This window comes from Ranitomeya variabilis, chromosome 5, assembly GCF_051348905.1.
Source record: "Ranitomeya variabilis isolate aRanVar5 chromosome 5, aRanVar5.hap1, whole genome shotgun sequence".
Taxonomy (NCBI): Eukaryota; Metazoa; Chordata; class Amphibia; order Anura; family Dendrobatidae; genus Ranitomeya; species Ranitomeya variabilis.
The window spans coordinates 196,580,861-196,597,784 of NC_135236.1; the positions used below are offsets into that span (position 1 = coordinate 196,580,861).

The window sequence follows — 16,924 nt, forward strand, 5'->3', positions numbered from 1 at the left end:
TTACCTTCCCATTGTAATTTTCTTAGGTAGTTGCAAATCACCATATGCAATCAATATCTTTCGCTTCTGGTGGAGATCCGGTACGTATTATATTTCATCTTTTTTAAAACAATTTATATTATAGCGTTATATATATATATTTTTACTGAATGATTCTGTATGGAATTATTATTATTATTTATTATTATAGCGCTATTTTTTCCATGGCACTTTACATGTGAGGAGGGGTGTACATAATAAAAACAAGTACAATAATCTTGAACAATACAAGTCACAACTGGTACAGGAGGAGAGAGGACCCTGCCCGCGAGGGCTCACAATCTACAAGGGATGGGTGAGGATACAGTAGGTGAGGGTAGAGCTGGTCATGCAGCGGTTTGGTCAATCGGTGGTTACTGCAGGTTGTAGGCTTGTTGGAAGAGGTGGGTCTTCAGGTTCTTTTTGAAGATTTCGATGGTAGGCGAGAGTGTGATATGTTGTGGTAGAGAGTTCCAGAGTAGGGGGGATGCACGAGAGAAATCTTGTATGTGATTGTGGGAAGAGGAGATAAGAGGGGAGTAGAGAAGGAGATCTTGTGAGGATCGGAGGTTGCGTGCAGGAAAGTACCGGGAGACGAGGTCACAGATGTATGGAGGAGACAGGTTGTGGATGGCTTTGTATGTCATGGTTAGGCTTTTGTACTGGAGTCTCTGGGTAATGGGGAGCCAGTGCAGGGATTGACAGAGGGGAGAGGCCGGGGAATAGCGGGGGGACAGGTGGATTAGTCGGGCAGCAGAGTTTAGAATAGATTGGAGGGGTGCGAGAGGGTTAGAGGGGAGGCAACAGAGCAGGAGGTTACAGTAGTCGAGGCGGGAGATGATGAGGGCATGGACTAGGGTTTTTGCAGATTCTTGGTTTAGGAATGTACGGATCCGTGAAATATTTTTGAGTTGGAGGCGGCAGGAAGTGGAAAGGGTTTGGATATGTGAGTTGAAGGAGAGATCAGCGTCAAGGATTACCCCAAGACAGCGGGCTTGTGGGACTGGGGAGAGTGGGCAGCTGTTTACTGTAATGGATAGGTTCGTTGGGGAGGTCGCGTGAGATGGGGGAAAGACGATGAATTCTGTTTTGTCCATGTTAAGTTTTAGAAATCTAGCGGAGAAGAAGGATGAAATAGCGGATAGACATTGAGGGATTCTGGTTAGTAGGGTGGTGATATCTGGTCCAGAGATGTAGATCTGTGTGTCGTCAGAATAGCACAGCAGACTGTTCTTTTACATACAGAAGAAAAAACGTATACAAAATGTGCCAGTCTGACAGACGCCAAAAGCACACTCTTGTCTTCTGTCAGGTGACTATGGGACTATGGATATGTCTGACATATTCGACAGCGAACAGATACTGCATAACGCCATGAGAACCCACTCCATCCGTCTGTATCCGTTTACTTTCAGGACACATCCTAAATATTATCTAATCACACCTTTCTATGCGTTAAATGTTATTTGCATGAAATTATTCGAGGCCGGAAACAGGCCAACTGTAATGTCCTTCAGCAGAAATACTAACATAGGCCCCAGAACACATCAGGTAAATGTCGGCTGAAACATCTGATTCCGACCATAATGAATGATTATCAGCTGTCTTGGTGAAACGAACACTTGTTCTTGTGAACTGATGGTCGATTGACGAACGTTCGGCATCATTCAAAAGACCAATTGTGTATGTTGGATTTTTTGTGGCCGATCTTAAGTACTCATAGAATCATAGAAGTTGGAAGGAACCTCCAGTGTCGTGTCCAACCCCCTGCTCAATGCAGGATTCACTAAACCATCTCAGACAGATGTCTGTCCAGCCTCTGTTTGAAGACTTCCATTGATACTGGCTGTATCATTAGTCTAAAAATCCAACACGGCCAATACTGCCAAAAATGTGTTTTTTGAGCGTTTTCTGACCAACGAATGAATGCTCCTCAGCACATATTTGCCTCATGTGTATGGGGGCCTTTAATGTCAAGAAAAGTGTCTGTCCCAGTGATTACTACTTCATCTCATGTCTCTGGGTCCTGGATGTTAAACTTCTGATACATCTATTTACATGTGAGTTAAGGACATCTCTTTTGTAAACCACTCTCTTAGGGTATATGCACGTGTTGGTAGAAAAAATGCTGCAAAAAATAAGAAAGATATATATCTTGGTACCGTGTTAGCCAGTGGATCGAAAAATATTTAGAATTGAGTCCTCAGTGGTTGATATCTTTTAATAGCTAATAGCCATTAAAGGGCAAAAAATGAGCACATTTTTGCATTTTTTTTGTGTTTTTTCTCAGTCATTGTGTAAAACACTGCAAAATGCTGAAACAATTGACATGCAGCAGATATGAAACCGCTTCAAATCTGCAACGAAATATGAGCAGCATGTGCATGAGATTTTAGAGCTCTTATTAACTTTTTTTAATAATTGTAAAACACTACGGTAAAAAGTGGCAAAAATGCAACATGTGAACAAACTCTTATACTTTGTTCTTTAGGTTTAGTGTTCCTTTAACAGTTGCACGATCTATGGATCTTTAACATTGAAAATGTATTTATTATTTTAGGACACAACTGACTATGTTGCATACGTAGCTAAAGATCCAGTAAACCAAAGAGGTAGGACATACATTACATATTTCCATTTTTCTTCTCGAGCATTTACCTTTGTTCACTCTATTAGATCTGTACAATAAACAAGGGTCATCAAGAAATTTGTAGTATCAAAAATCCTTGGTGCTGATTCAATGTAAGCTAAGAGCAGAACAGGACAGCTTGTAACTAAAATGCAATGGTATTTGCACTGCAACCGTAGTTATAGAAGAACCAGTAAGACTGGCTTCACACATCCAAGCTACGCAGTTCATGTATGGATCATGATTTCCAGATCAGCTCTTGGTCTCCTGACCATAATTCTAAAGCCTTGTAAATCCTTATGAGTAATTTGTTGAGTTCTGGACAGGAGATCACATCTATAGACTGTGGAAATCTGATGTTTGAAACTGGTCTAAGGGCTTGAGACTTCATGGCACTGGAGAGCAACCCAAAAATGTAGTAGAAGAGGACCTGGATGACACAGATCTCTGGCCAGCTGCAGAGGAAGAGCTCAAGGCAGCGGAATGCACTTTGTGTCCTGCAGAAAGTAGATCAACTGTGGACCAGTTAGAGACATATAGGTGCGCAAATGGGCTCACATCCCAAGGGACTTGAATGCATTCAGTGAAAACCAAAATGATGTGGAGGAACTTCAGTGAAGCTATAATTTGTCCTTAGCAGTTATTAGGGTTCAAGTGAGACAGTGACCTGTGTGTGGGCTAGGCTTTTTTTTATATGTAGTTTTGATGCAATCACTGTTTTATCAGCAGGAGATTATTATTTCAGGACCAGTAAACTTGCTGCCAGGTAGTTATGTATATGAGCTATGTATAATCCCGCCCTCACCACTGATTGGCAGTTTTCTCTGTACACTGTACATAGGCAGAAAGCAACCAATAAGTGATGTGGGCGGGGTTATACAGAGTTTAACATTCAGAGAACTGCTAGAACAGCAGCAGATAAATCAGTAATTGTATCAAAATGACAGTAAGCAGCTCAGAAAGTGACACATCGCTGGAATCAGGGTATCTTCCCCTGCATTATTCTGCTCTCAGATGAGGTAGCGAAACCCTGGTGACAGATTCGCTTTAAAACGTAAATAAAAGCTGAAAATAAGGATATTACAGGGGTAAAATCAAACAGAGCCATTAAATTAACCATTTCCAAACACAGCTGTCTGTATTTATATTTCTTTTAGTATCTCATATTGCCATACCGGACAAATAAACGAGATGTCATTAGTCTGGGACTTTACATTGGAATATATTTAATCTAGTGTACATACAGATGGATACAACTACATGCCTTGTTGATGGGACTTAATGGTGTGATTCCATTACATATGAAGCAATGTATACTGGACAGATAGGGAAGAGAGAAAAAAAGATCATTTCTTTGTGGCTATATGTCCTGCATTAGTCATAGAGGAGTCAGACTGAAGCTAAACAGAGTCTCCAATATCCTCCAGGAAATCTGATTTATCAGTGGCAGTGATACCGGAAAACAGAATAACAGAGTTCTTTTTTTGCTCAGTTATCAACAGCTTTGGTTCCTCATCTGCTGCATATCTCCATCAGGAACACAAGCTGCTTCATTACGATGTCGGACCAAATAGACTTCATAGAGTTGGCAGAGCTTGATCTGAAAATGTACATGTACATACAAGTGCTTCTCACTAAATTAGAATATCATCAAAAAGTTAATTTATTTCAGTTCTTCATTACAAAAAGTGAAACTCATATATTATATAGAGTCATTACAAACAGAGTGATCTATTTCAAGTGTTTATTTCTGGTAATGTTGATGATTATGGCTTACAGCCAATGTAAGCCCAAAAGTCATTATCTCAGAAAATTAGAATAATTAATAAAAACACCTGCAAAGGTTTCCTAAGAGTTTAAAAAGGTCCCTTAGTCTGTTTCAGTAGGTTCCACAATCATGGGGAAGACTGCTGACCTGACAGATGTCCAGTAGGCAGTCACTTACACCCTCACAAGCAGGGTAAGCCACAAAAGGTCATTGCTATAGAAGCTGGCTGTTCAGAGTGCTCTATCCAAGCAAATTAATGGAAAGTTAAGTGGAAGGAAAAAGCATTTTAGAAAAAGGTGCACAAGCAACTGGGATAACCGCAGCCTTGAAAGGATTGTTAAGAAAAGGCCATTCAAAAATTTTGGGGAGATTCACAAGGAGTGGACTGATGTTGGAGTCATTGCGTCAAGAGCCACCACACACAGAGGTATCCAGGACATGGGCTACAAGTGTCACATTCCTTGTGTCCAGCCACTCCTGACCAATAAACAACGCCAGAAGCATCTTACCTGGGCCAAGGAGAAAAAGAACTGGACTGTTGCTCAGGGGTCCAAGGTGCTGTTTTCAGATGAAAGTAAATTTTGCATTTCATCTGGAAATCAAGGTCCCAGAGTCTGGAGGAAGAGTGGAGAGACAGATAATCCAAGCTGCTTGATGTCTAGTGTGAAGTTTCCACAATCAGTGTTGGTTTGGGGAGTCATGTCATCTGCTGGTGTAGGTCCACTGTGTTTTATCAAGACCAAAGTCAGGGCAGCCGTCTACCAGGAGATTTTAGAGCACTTCATGCTTCCCTCTGCCGACAAGCTTTTTGGAGATGGAAATTTCATTCTCCAGCAGGACTTGGCACCTGTCCACACTGCCAAAAGTACCAATACCTGGTTTATAAACAGCAGTATCACTGTGCTTGATTGGCCAGCAAACCCGCCTGACCTTAAACCCATAGAGAATCTATGGAGTATTGTCAAGAGGAAGATGAGACACACCAGACCCAACAATGCAGACGAGCTGAAGGCTGCTATCAAAGCAACCTGGGCTTCCATAACACCTCAGCAGTGCAACAGGCTGATCGCCTTCATGCTACGCCGTATTGATGCAGTAATTGATGCAAAAGGAGCCTCGACCAAGTATTGAGTGCATTTACTAAATATACATTTCAGCAGGCCAACATTTCAGATTTTAAAATAATTTTTCAATCTGGTGTTATAAAGTATTCTCATTTACTGAGATAATGACTTTTGGGTTTTCATTGGCTGTAAGCCATAATCATCAACATTAACAGAAATAAACACTTGAAATAGATCACTCTGTTTGTAATGACTCTATATAATATGAGTTTCACTTTTTGTAATGAAGAACTGAAAGAAATTCACTTTTTGATGATACTCTAATTTAGTGAGAAGCACCTGTACATGGCACATGGTCGCAGACATCACTTTAGGAAGAGAGAGCTGATCCTACAAAAAATGTTGCAAATAACTCTAGCGACATACAAAGTGAAGTTCTCAGATTTAGCTTTTGCACATTGGTTCAGGACATCCGCTTATATTTTTGGGCAGCTTGCATTGTGACAAATTGTACCTCATCCAAGAAATGGATTTGGTCACTAGTCTAAATTGTGTGACATGGCCACTTCTAAATGGCTTCAGAAATAATAAAGACGTCAATGAAGCACGACATGATGTGCAGTGGTAAACCACCACCGACCGGCAATATAGTTGCATGGTGGTGGTTGTTTAATAGCCCAGTCTAACACAAATACTCACTGAACGATCTGTGATAAATTGCTCAGCGCGCATAGGCTGCATTGTTCTCGGCAGCACGAGTCCTGTTCAGAGTTACCAATTTGACTTTTTTTTTTTTTTTCTGGACAGCTTATATAAAAATCACAGACAGACAATATTTTTTACAGATACAATGGAAAACCATAATAAATAATTCTTATTATAAATGATAAATGTCTACAGCCCATAATTCTGATATGAAGATATTATCTACATTCACTATGAACTGTAAAATGATAATTACAGTAAAAGAATTCTGTATAAGTGTCTTCAGCTTCACAAAAAAAAAATCACAGATGCCTTACATTTTTGTATGGACAGAGCAAAAAAAGTGCCCCATTTTTTGGACTGTCCTGGAATTTCTAGACTGTTCGCAACCCAGGTCCTGTTTACAAAAAGGACAATGTGCTGCCGAGAATGATTATCTATTGTCCAGCACAAAAGATCATTTCACCTGACGATCAAATGAGTGTTTTGAGCTCATTTGTCTAGTGATCAACAGCCTGTTTCGACTGTACATTTATCATGAAGCAAGCATTCTAAGGAACGCTCGTTCATGATCATAATGCAGTGTGAGCGGACCGCTACTCAGAAGCAGCAGTGTGTAAGTGGCAAGTGATTTGATGCATCACCCTCCAGACTTGCGGTGGATACCGGGTCTTTGGCCACATCCTCTCATCTGACATGTTGATATGCCCAGAACTGGCTTCTGACTACCAGTTCATCTGGCATACTCCATATATTGATTATCATCTTTACTCTAGTGGGTTCAATTGCATACCCATTTACTACTTCTAATAGTACACTGATGAAGATCTTAAAAGACCGAAATGTTTGTTGTGACTACTGTATGTATCTCACATTATATTAAATTTGTCTCTCATCACATCCACTTGGGTGTGCCAAGTATATATACCATAGGACAACTGGAGGCAGGGGTCAGCATAAGAGCATTCTCGGGGCAGGGCTTCCCTGATGGTCCTGGGTAATAAGGGGAAATATGAGTTATTTGTAACTGAACAATAAAGGTATTGAAAAAGGAGCTTTTTCTTTTCATTTGTAAGCATTTGTGTAGTACTCCCATAAAGATTCATGGACACTGCAGTCTATACATTTATTTTGTGTTGATACCAACAGGGACTTTAGGTAGGGATGTACATATGAGCCATTACTTCTAGGGAGGACATTCCCTGTGCATTGATTCCTTAGCAAACAGAGGATATACAGAATGGCTGTGTGCTAGCGGGTGCTATTCAGACTTCTTCAACTGCCATAAGACACTGCAGTGTAGAAAGCATAAAGGGCAAACTTGGGAAACAGTGACATCTAGTGGTGAATAAAGTAACAGCATGTGTTTTCCTGAAAATGTCAGTCTTCAGTTACATATTGTGAGATTTCAGAAACATAACCTGCAAGCATTTTGTCAAAAATTGTACCAAAAAGTAGACTACAACGGTGAGCCTAATGTATTATTTGTTTTAGCTAATGTAGTTCTTCACCCTTTATAGTTTTGAAAAGTGTCTACATAGCTAAGAGGATGTTTGGCAAGTAATTATCAAAAAACTAACCAGCACTTGCAAAGAGAAAAAGACAAATGTGAACAGGTGTAAGCTGAGAGAGCCGCTCTAAATATTGTGGCAAGCAGTTATGAGGAGCTAAAGAGCTGGTCTTCAGTAATGTTCATTTACAAATATATCTTTATGTTTAGCAAGAAAAATAATGCAATCTACTAACAGAAATATAATGTATACCTCTTTACAATTTGCATTTTTCTAGCTTGTCACATTTTGGAATGTCCAAACAGCAAAGCTCAAGAGGTGATCAATACAATCGGACAGGCGTTTGAACTGCGTTTTAAGCAGTTTTTGAAGAGTCCATCCTTCATAGAAGAGAGGTAATCTATGCGTTACATTGATTTCCCAGTACAGAAAGCTGCTCCTCACATGTGGATTGGGGACTCCAGGTGGCCCTTGGGACCGGTCATTGTCAGGCAGGACCTTGCGACTGGCAGGGGATACAATCCAACAGCCATTGTGATGGGTTCTTAATCCTAGGAGCCACTTGCCATTTTCACACTTTTTCTTTTTAGTCTCTCTTTGTAATTGTAAATTATTATTAATAATTAGCTCATTAGTTTTTTATTCTTGATACAGAACAATGCCACGTGTTATATCCTGTCTTGTCCATCAAGCTGAAAAGATTTCAGCCCTTTTTATATGACTGCTGAGATTTGCAAGGTTTCAATGTTGTCAATGTGGTCAGCAAATCTACTTCCTATTCTGTCTGTTTATAGCACATGACAAGTGTACAGAGGATAGTGATGGATAGATGGAATTAACCAGGATTGAGAGGTTTTGCTCTATAAGTGGCCATGTTATGGGGAATAATATGTCATTTTATAACTGGGTCTTATTACAAATGTTGTCACTTTCATTCATGATAATGACGGATCATTTTGATATACTATAAATGATCAGAGGCGAACAGACAAGCAGCATCTCCACCAATCCAAAAAATGGTTGTGCATACAGCACCGAGATTTATCGTAATGTGCAGAGAACTATTTTTGATACATGAGATGAGTTTTAATACGAGTTGTCTGGTCTCCTGTTATTGATGACCCACAGTGGGGAAAAAAAATATTTAGTCGGCCACCAATTGTGCAAGTTATTCCACTTAAAAAGATGAGAGAGGCCTGTAATTGACATCATAGGTAGACCACAACTATGAGAGTCAAAATGAGAAAACAAATCCAGAAAGTCACCTTGTCTGATTTGGCAAGATTTATTTTGCAAATTATGGTGGAAAATAATGATTATTGTGATGAATACTAATTCCTTGAATTTGAATACTGATTCTATGAATATATTATGAGGATAATATAAAATATTGAAGTATAAATATAAAGGAAACTATTATAACAGAGTGGATATGGTTTATGCCGTTTATTATAAAGTCTATGGGGCCGTGCACGTGTCTGTTTTTTCCGCTGCATACCCAAGTTTGATCCAATATTCGGATCGCACTGGGCCATGCAAGTCAATGAGTGCGTGGGAAACATCGGACCACACTCGGTGACATTTGAGTGCAGTTCGATTGCCGCAGGCTGACATAATGGAAAAGATTGAGAATTTTTTTCTCTATCTTCTCCTCATCCGAGTGAATCGGAGCACACTCTGATCATAGTGTGATTTACATGATCAACCGATTTCTCTTGGATGTGAGAATACAAGGTCATCTAGAATAGGTGGCCAACATCAGACCGGTGGAGGTCCAACACCCCGTACCCCAATCGATCAATTGTTTTCAACTCATGCACGGTTAAGATGTAAGCACTGAATATAGCTGGACAATACGGCTGTTTCCTTGGTCATGGCTGTTGCCTTGAACTGCAGCCCAGCTCCTATGTTGCAGCTATATTGATGCTGTTAAGAGGAGATGTTTAAGGATATTCTGACCCAGTCACCTAGCTACCACAACTTGTCCTGTCAAAGTCATTCAGATCCTTACACTGACCCATTTTTCCTGCTTTGAAGACATAAGAAAATACAAGCACTAGAATTCATCTAATAATGGCGGCCATTGTAATACCCATAGGAGTAGTATCTGTGTAGGCAACAAGGCAAAATATACAGTATCCTTAAAGGGAAACCTGGCTTTTCCCCGTACTGACCCCCTTGATAGACACGTTTCTCACTATATTAATATTGAGAGACATGTCAGTCATCTGGAGACACAAAATTCTATGGGAAAGCTAGAAAGAGGGTTGTTATGATCTGGTGACCTTGGAGCCGCATGAAACTTTCTCTGGAGTCGGTGGAACCTGTACTGACTGCAATCCTGAACTAACACCGCAACTAGAAGTAGCCGTGGGGTGTGCCTAACACTCCCTAGACACCTCGACACAGCCGGAGGACTAAATACCCCTATAGATGGAAATGGGAATGCTACCTTGCCTCAGAGCAGACCCCCAAAGGATAGGCAGCCCCCCACGAATAATGACTGTGAGTAGAAGAATAGACACACGCAGGTAGAAAACAGGATTTAGCAAAAGAGGCCACTCTAGCTAAATAGGAAAGGATAGGACAGATAACTAGGCGGTCAGTATTAAAACCCTTCCAAAAATATCCACAACAGATAATAAAAAAAAGTTCCACAATCTAACTAAAGACATGGAATGTATATCTGCCACTCCAGAGAATCCAGCAAGAATAGCACTGAATTGTGAAGCACACAACATGTGTGCCACAGGGAAAAAGAACCAGACACTTATCTTTGCTGATTTGGCAGAAAGGCAGGAGGAACCAGGCAGAGGTCCTACACCTCCCAACAACAATTGACAACTGGCAAGGACTAATGAATCCTGCACGCCTAAATACCCCAGTCAGATCTGCAATCAGCAGATACACCTGACCAGGAACGAAACTCAGGGGCAACTGCATTACCACCTACAACCACCGGAGGGAGCCCAAAAGCAGAATTCACAACAGAGGGTGCTGCAACATGCATAGAAAATATATCAATGTGTATGAAGAAAAAGACCTTTGCATAAAAGTTGCATACCTCAATATAGGAAAAATATACAAAATATCTTTATTGACCACAAAAAGCACACAGTGAATAAAAACATTTAAAAGTAAAAAAATACAACAACCCTAGTACCATTAAAGTCCATATGACTATAGATATATATAAGATACAATCCAAAAGGAATATATGCAATGTATTAATAACAGTGACTCAAGCCCCAGTATATGTATCAAATGTGAAGATTGTCCCCAATGCTGATAATCACAATCAAATTGAGTGTGAGAATACAGCTCAATAAATACACACGATAGGAAAATCTATGTGTCCAAAGTTGGGCGTCCCCAAAATTGGTAGTCATCTGGAGACTGGCTGGAAGAACCTGGCCGGGGACCGTCCATAGAGGAGACAGTCAGGACTCGTAGTCCCCACTGGTTTTTCAAAGTATACTTACTTTGAAATGCCGCAGAGTTTCAGAATAAAACATACCTGACAACTGACAGCAATCGCCCAGCCAGAGCTTGATTCTTGCTACCAGTGGCTCGGGCCGCATGAATCTGGTGGCTGGTTCTCTATAAAAACTTCAAAGCATTTCTTATTTTCTGTCAGAAAACATCTCTCTAGTGTTTAGTAGAAGTTATCAATTTATCCCAGGGAAAAAAAATGTATTTAGAGTATAAAAACCGTTACACTGTTCATTTCTGTGGGTTACATTTTTTTGTATATTTCCTACAAGCAAATTTACCAATTGTGTAAAATATGCCAGAACTTGAACAAATTGAAAACATGCACAAGTTAAAAGAAAGGAAATGCCTTTTTTCCTGTCAAAGTTCTGGGAAATAAAATATAGACGTTTCCGCTGAGTGCTTCTCTGAGAAGTTTCAGAGCGTTTGCCAATTAAAATAAGTCGTGTTTGTATTTTATCACATAAAACAAGACTTTATCTTCCAAGGAGAATAATGGAGAAACTGAGAAATCCTTTGAGGCCATAAAATGCTGTAATGGAAGATGATAAGGGGTTTTACATGAAATCTACCAGATGTGGCAATTACCAAAAAAAATGACATTGACAATGTAACTGGAAGAAATATTTGATAAAATAATTTATAAAAGCAATGTAATGGGAAAGAAGCATAAAACCAACAGAGACTCTGCAGATTAAATACGTTCCCTACAACAAGATTTATCAGACTTCCTTCCAATGTCATTGATATAAACACTCATTATCTCTGACCTCGCATTGTCTTTCCAGACAAATTAAAAGATAACTATCTCATCTGGAATTCTCTCAATACTGCAGGAATATTTCTGCTGTAAATTGGTCCTTTACTCTTTGTAGCATTGTCTCCAACTACTATACTGTATGTACTAGAATGATGCAGAGAAGAGTTCTACTGGTCACGTCTATGCATTTTTATCTTGTGGATTTGCCAGATATGGCCACATTTATATATCTGTTTGACATGTCTTAGGCCACATTCACACATTCAATATTTGGTCAGTATTTTACCTACGTACTTATAAACTAAAACCAGGAGTGGGTGATAAATAAGAAGTGGTGACGTGTTTCTATTATACTTTTCCTCTGATTGTTGCACTCCTGATATTGGCTAACACATACTGAGGTAAAATACTGACCAAATACTGAACGTGTGAACATGGCCTAATTAATATAGCTTGAACTAGGAAGACAGACTTTTTACTTCAGAGTTCCATTCTAGCTTCATCTGTTTTTAAGGGCTTGTTCAGATCAGAGTATTATATAGACATGTGCAGTTTGAATAAAAATCAGCAGATTGGCCAATGGAACTGCATAGGGATGTTCAATCTGAAAAAAAAAAAATCGCAGCATGCATTTTCATTCAAGTCGCAGAAGAGACTCTGCCATTCAAGTCGCAGAAGAGAGTCTGCCACTCTAGTCGCAGAACAGACTCTGCCACTCAAGTCTCAGAAGAGACTCTACCATTCAAGTCGCAGAAGAGACTCTGCCATTCAAGTCTCAGAAGAGACTCTGCCATTCAAGTCTCAGAAGAGACTCTGCCATTCAAGTCTCAGAAGAGACTCTGCCACTCAAGTCTCAGAAGAGACTCTGCCACTCAAGTCTCAGAAGAGACTCTGCCATTCAAGTCGCAGAAGAGAGTCTGCCACTCAAGTCGCAGAAGAGACTCTGCCATTCAAGTCGCAGAAGAGACTCTGCCATTCAAGTCTCAGAAGAGACTCTGCCACTCAAGTCTCAGAAGAGACTCTGCCATTCAAGTCTCAGAAGAGACTCTGCCATTCAAGTCGCAGAAGAGAGTCTGCCACTCAAGTCGCAGAAGAGACTCTGCCACTCAAGTCGCAGAAGAGACTCTGCCATTCAAGTCGCAGAAGAGACTCTGCCATTCAAGTCTCAGAAGAGATTCTGCCATTCAAGTCTCAGAAGAGACTCTGCCATTCAAGTCGCAGAAGAGACTCTGCCATTCAAGTCTCAGAAGAGATTCTGCCATTCAAGTCGCAGAAGAGAGTCTGCCATTCAAGTCTCAGAAGAGATTCTGCCATTCAAGTCGCAGAAGAGAGTCTGCCATTCAAGTCTCAGAAGAGATTCTGCCATTCAAGTCGCAGAAGAGACTCTGCCATTCAAGTCTCAGAAGAGACTCTGCCATTCAAGTCTAGGGGTGTGAGAAAAATTGTATCCCTCACACAACTATCCGGCATCCAAATTTTCCGAATACATTTTCATTATTACCATAGGAAACTGTATTTGATCAGTACATTGGTACATTCTTGTATGTAGCTGTATGAAAATACATTGCCCACTTGCATCAAACAGATGTTACATGCCTGTAAACAATGGACACGTGGATGGTACACAGATGACTAAATGTATGAAAAACGGATTAAAGTAGTCCTGAGTATTTTTGGATGAAACTTGGACAGTTTTTCATACACTTATCTATCCCTGGCCTTTCAGTATATAAAAAAAAGCTATGAGAAAAAAAACTGATGTGACTATGAAAGTTTCTCTCAGATGGTAACACTTACATTGATGTGTGGATATAGCCTAAAAATGAGCCTAGTAGAGGCTTAAATCCGATTGTGCAATCATTAACACAGCACAAAAATTGTTGAGTAAAACACCTTAAAATGTAGCAAAATCTTTGCACAATATAAAGTTGTGGAAAAATGTGAGGACTTCTGGCGTTTTCACGCCAGTTTTGTCTGGTTCTGACAAAGTAGGCAGAGAAAGCGTGGGATGTGGAAAAGCGTGCCCAAAAATTCCTGAGAAGTTTTTGTCTTGTCTCTGACTGAGGCACAGGCGCATGTAGTATATCCATTGTAAGATGTGCAAAATTCATTAAGCCTCTTAATGAATTAGGAACATCCCAGCACACCCATGATTAAGACAGTCATGCGCAATGCCAGTTATAATGAATCAAACCCATACATTTTTTATACTACACTTAGTTTATGCATCAGAGAAACACACAGGACAAATGGTGAATTTAGACAAAAGGTCCTAAGGACCTGACGGATGCCAAAAGAATATCATTTTGCATTCCTGGGCACTTATACAACAGCTTATATTGGAGTCCTCCTCTGAAGGTTTATGTCTGTATGTGCAAATTATACACTGCCCCAAAAAATAAAGAGAACACTAAAATCCCACATCCTAGATATCACTGAATGAAATATTCCAGTTGTAAAACTTTATTCATTACATTGTGGAATGTGTTGAGAACAATAAAACCTAAAAATTATCAAAATAAATCACAACTAATATCCCACGGAGGTCTGGAGTTGGAATGATGCTCAAAATCAAAGTGGAAAATGAAGTTACAGACTGATTCAACTTCAGTGGAAATGCCTCAAGACAAGGAAATGATGCTCAGTAATGTGTGTGGCCTCCACGTGCCTGTATGACCTCCCTACAATGCCTGGGCATTCTCCTGATGAGGCAGTGGATGGTCTCCTGAGGGATCTCCTCCCAGACCTGGACTAAAGCATCCGCCAACTCCTGGACAGTCTGTGGTGCATCGTGACATTGGTGGATGGTGCGAGACATGATGTCCCAGATGCGTTCAATCAGATTTAGGTCTGGGGAACGGGCAGGCCAGTCCATAGCTTCAATGCCTTCATCTTGCAGGAACTGCTGACACACTCCAGCTCAATGAGGTCTGGCATTGTCCTGCATTAGGAGGAACCCAGGGCCAACCGCACCAGCATATGGTCTCACAAGGGGTCTGAGGATCTCATCTTGGTACCTAATGGCAGTCAGAAAACCTCTGGCGAGCACATGGAGGGCTGTGCGGCCCTCCAAAGAAATGCCACCCCACACCATTACTGACCCACTGCCAAACCAGTCATGCTGAAGGATGTTGCAGGCAGCAATCACTCTCCACAGCGTCTGCAGACTCTGTCACGTCTGTCACATGAGCTCAGTGTGAACCTGCTTTCATCTGTGAAGAGCACAATGCACCAGTGGCGAATTTGCCAATCCTGGTGTTCTGTGGCAAATATCAAGCATTTTGCATGGTGTTGGGCTGTGAGGTCGGGCTCTCAGACCATCCTCATGGAGTCGGTTTCTAACCGTTTGTGCAGACATATGCACATTTGTGGCCTGCTGGAGGTCATTTTGCAGGGCTCTGGCAGTGCTCCCCCTGTTCCTCCTTGCACAAAGACTGAGGTAGTGGTACTGCTGCTGGGTTGTTGCCCTCTTACGGGCCCCTCCACGTCTCCTGGTGTACTGGCCTGTCTCCTGGTAGCGCCTCCAGCCTCTGGACACTACGCTGACAGACACAGCAAACCTTCTTGCCACAGCTCGCATTGATGTGCCATCCTGGATCAGTTGCACTACCTGAGCCAATTGTGTGGGTTGTAGAGTCCGTCTCATGCTACCACGAGTGTGAAAGCATAACTAACATTCAAAAGTGACCAAAACATCAGCCAGAAAGCATTGGTACTGAGATGTGGTCTGTGGTCCCCACCTGCAGAACCAATACTTTATTGAGTGTGTCTTGATAATTGCCAATAATTTCCATCTGTTGTCTATTCCATTTGCACAACAGCATGTGAAACTGATTGTCAAACAGTGTTGCTTCCTAAGTGGAAAGTTTGATTTCACAGAAGTTTGATTTATTTGGAGTTATATTCTGTTGTTTGAGTGTTCCCTTTATTTTTTTTAGCAGTGTATATCAGGAGAAAGAAGGTCGGAGTATAATGGTTTAAAAAGCTGCTTTTTATTATTAGGCAACATAGCCAAAAGTTATAAAATTGTAGAAACAAGACAGGACTCCACAATTCTTGGAAAGACTGACTGGTACAATAAAGTTAACCATTATCCGTGGGAAGGGGGGGGGGGGTGACAAATTGAGGGGATGACACTATAGTCAAAATGCCAGCAATATACATACAGATGCCCCCTACGGTCGGAAAATCTATATTTGGAAGTCACAACATTGTACCCAGTGATGGAGAAGAAATCAGGAGACCAGAAAATCAGGTGCGTAAATCCCCATCCCCAACGCGCGTTTCGCGTGGATATTGTAGTTGCTTTTTCAAGGGAAGGTGTATAGAAATTACCTTCTTTCTCCTGACATATAGTATATTTTGGAGTGGGTTTTCTTGTGTGTGACTCAAAGCCTTACATAAACTTAATTTTTTACATCACCACATCTGTATTTATCACCCACTCCTGGTTTTGGCTTACAAATACTGAGGTAAAAACTCACCAAATACTGAACGTGTCCTAAGGAATAGTAAAAAAAAATGCACAAAATGGGCAGTATGAAGCCTGTACAGATATTTTTGTTGTGAATGTTACACTTTTTAGTACCAAATATAAACTTTGTGATGAAATCTGCTATCTATATGCAGCAGAATAAAACACACTGCAGGTTTGGTTATTAGAACTTTCGAAAACTGCATTCATTTACATTGTATGGGACTAATCCAACACCAAACATACATCCTGTGAACATAACATAAAAAAGACTATAGCTCAGGATTGATACATCTACTACAGGTCCTTCTCAAAAAATTAGCATATAGTGTTAAATTTCATTATTTACCATAATGTAATGATTACAATTAAACTTTCATATATTATAGATTCATTATCCACCAACTGAAATTTGTCAGGTCTTTTATTGTTTTAATACTGATGATTTTGGCATACAACTCCTGATAACCCAAAAAACCTGTCTCAATAAATTAGCATATCAA

The 16,924-nt window shown here is 40.5% G+C and overlaps 1 protein-coding gene across 1 annotated transcript in view; it reads left to right on the forward strand.

Annotated features, from left to right (window-relative positions):
- The window catches only part of SHC4 (SHC adaptor protein 4), a 201,506-nt gene that overhangs the window by 160,918 nt on the left and 23,664 nt on the right, over positions 1-16,924 (forward strand). The window contains exons 5-7 of the mRNA XM_077263716.1: positions 27-80; positions 2,579-2,630; positions 7,973-8,090. Coding sequence (XP_077119831.1) covers positions 27-80; positions 2,579-2,630; positions 7,973-8,090 — 224 coding nt within the window. The remainder of the gene's footprint in view (positions 1-26; positions 81-2,578; positions 2,631-7,972; positions 8,091-16,924) is intronic.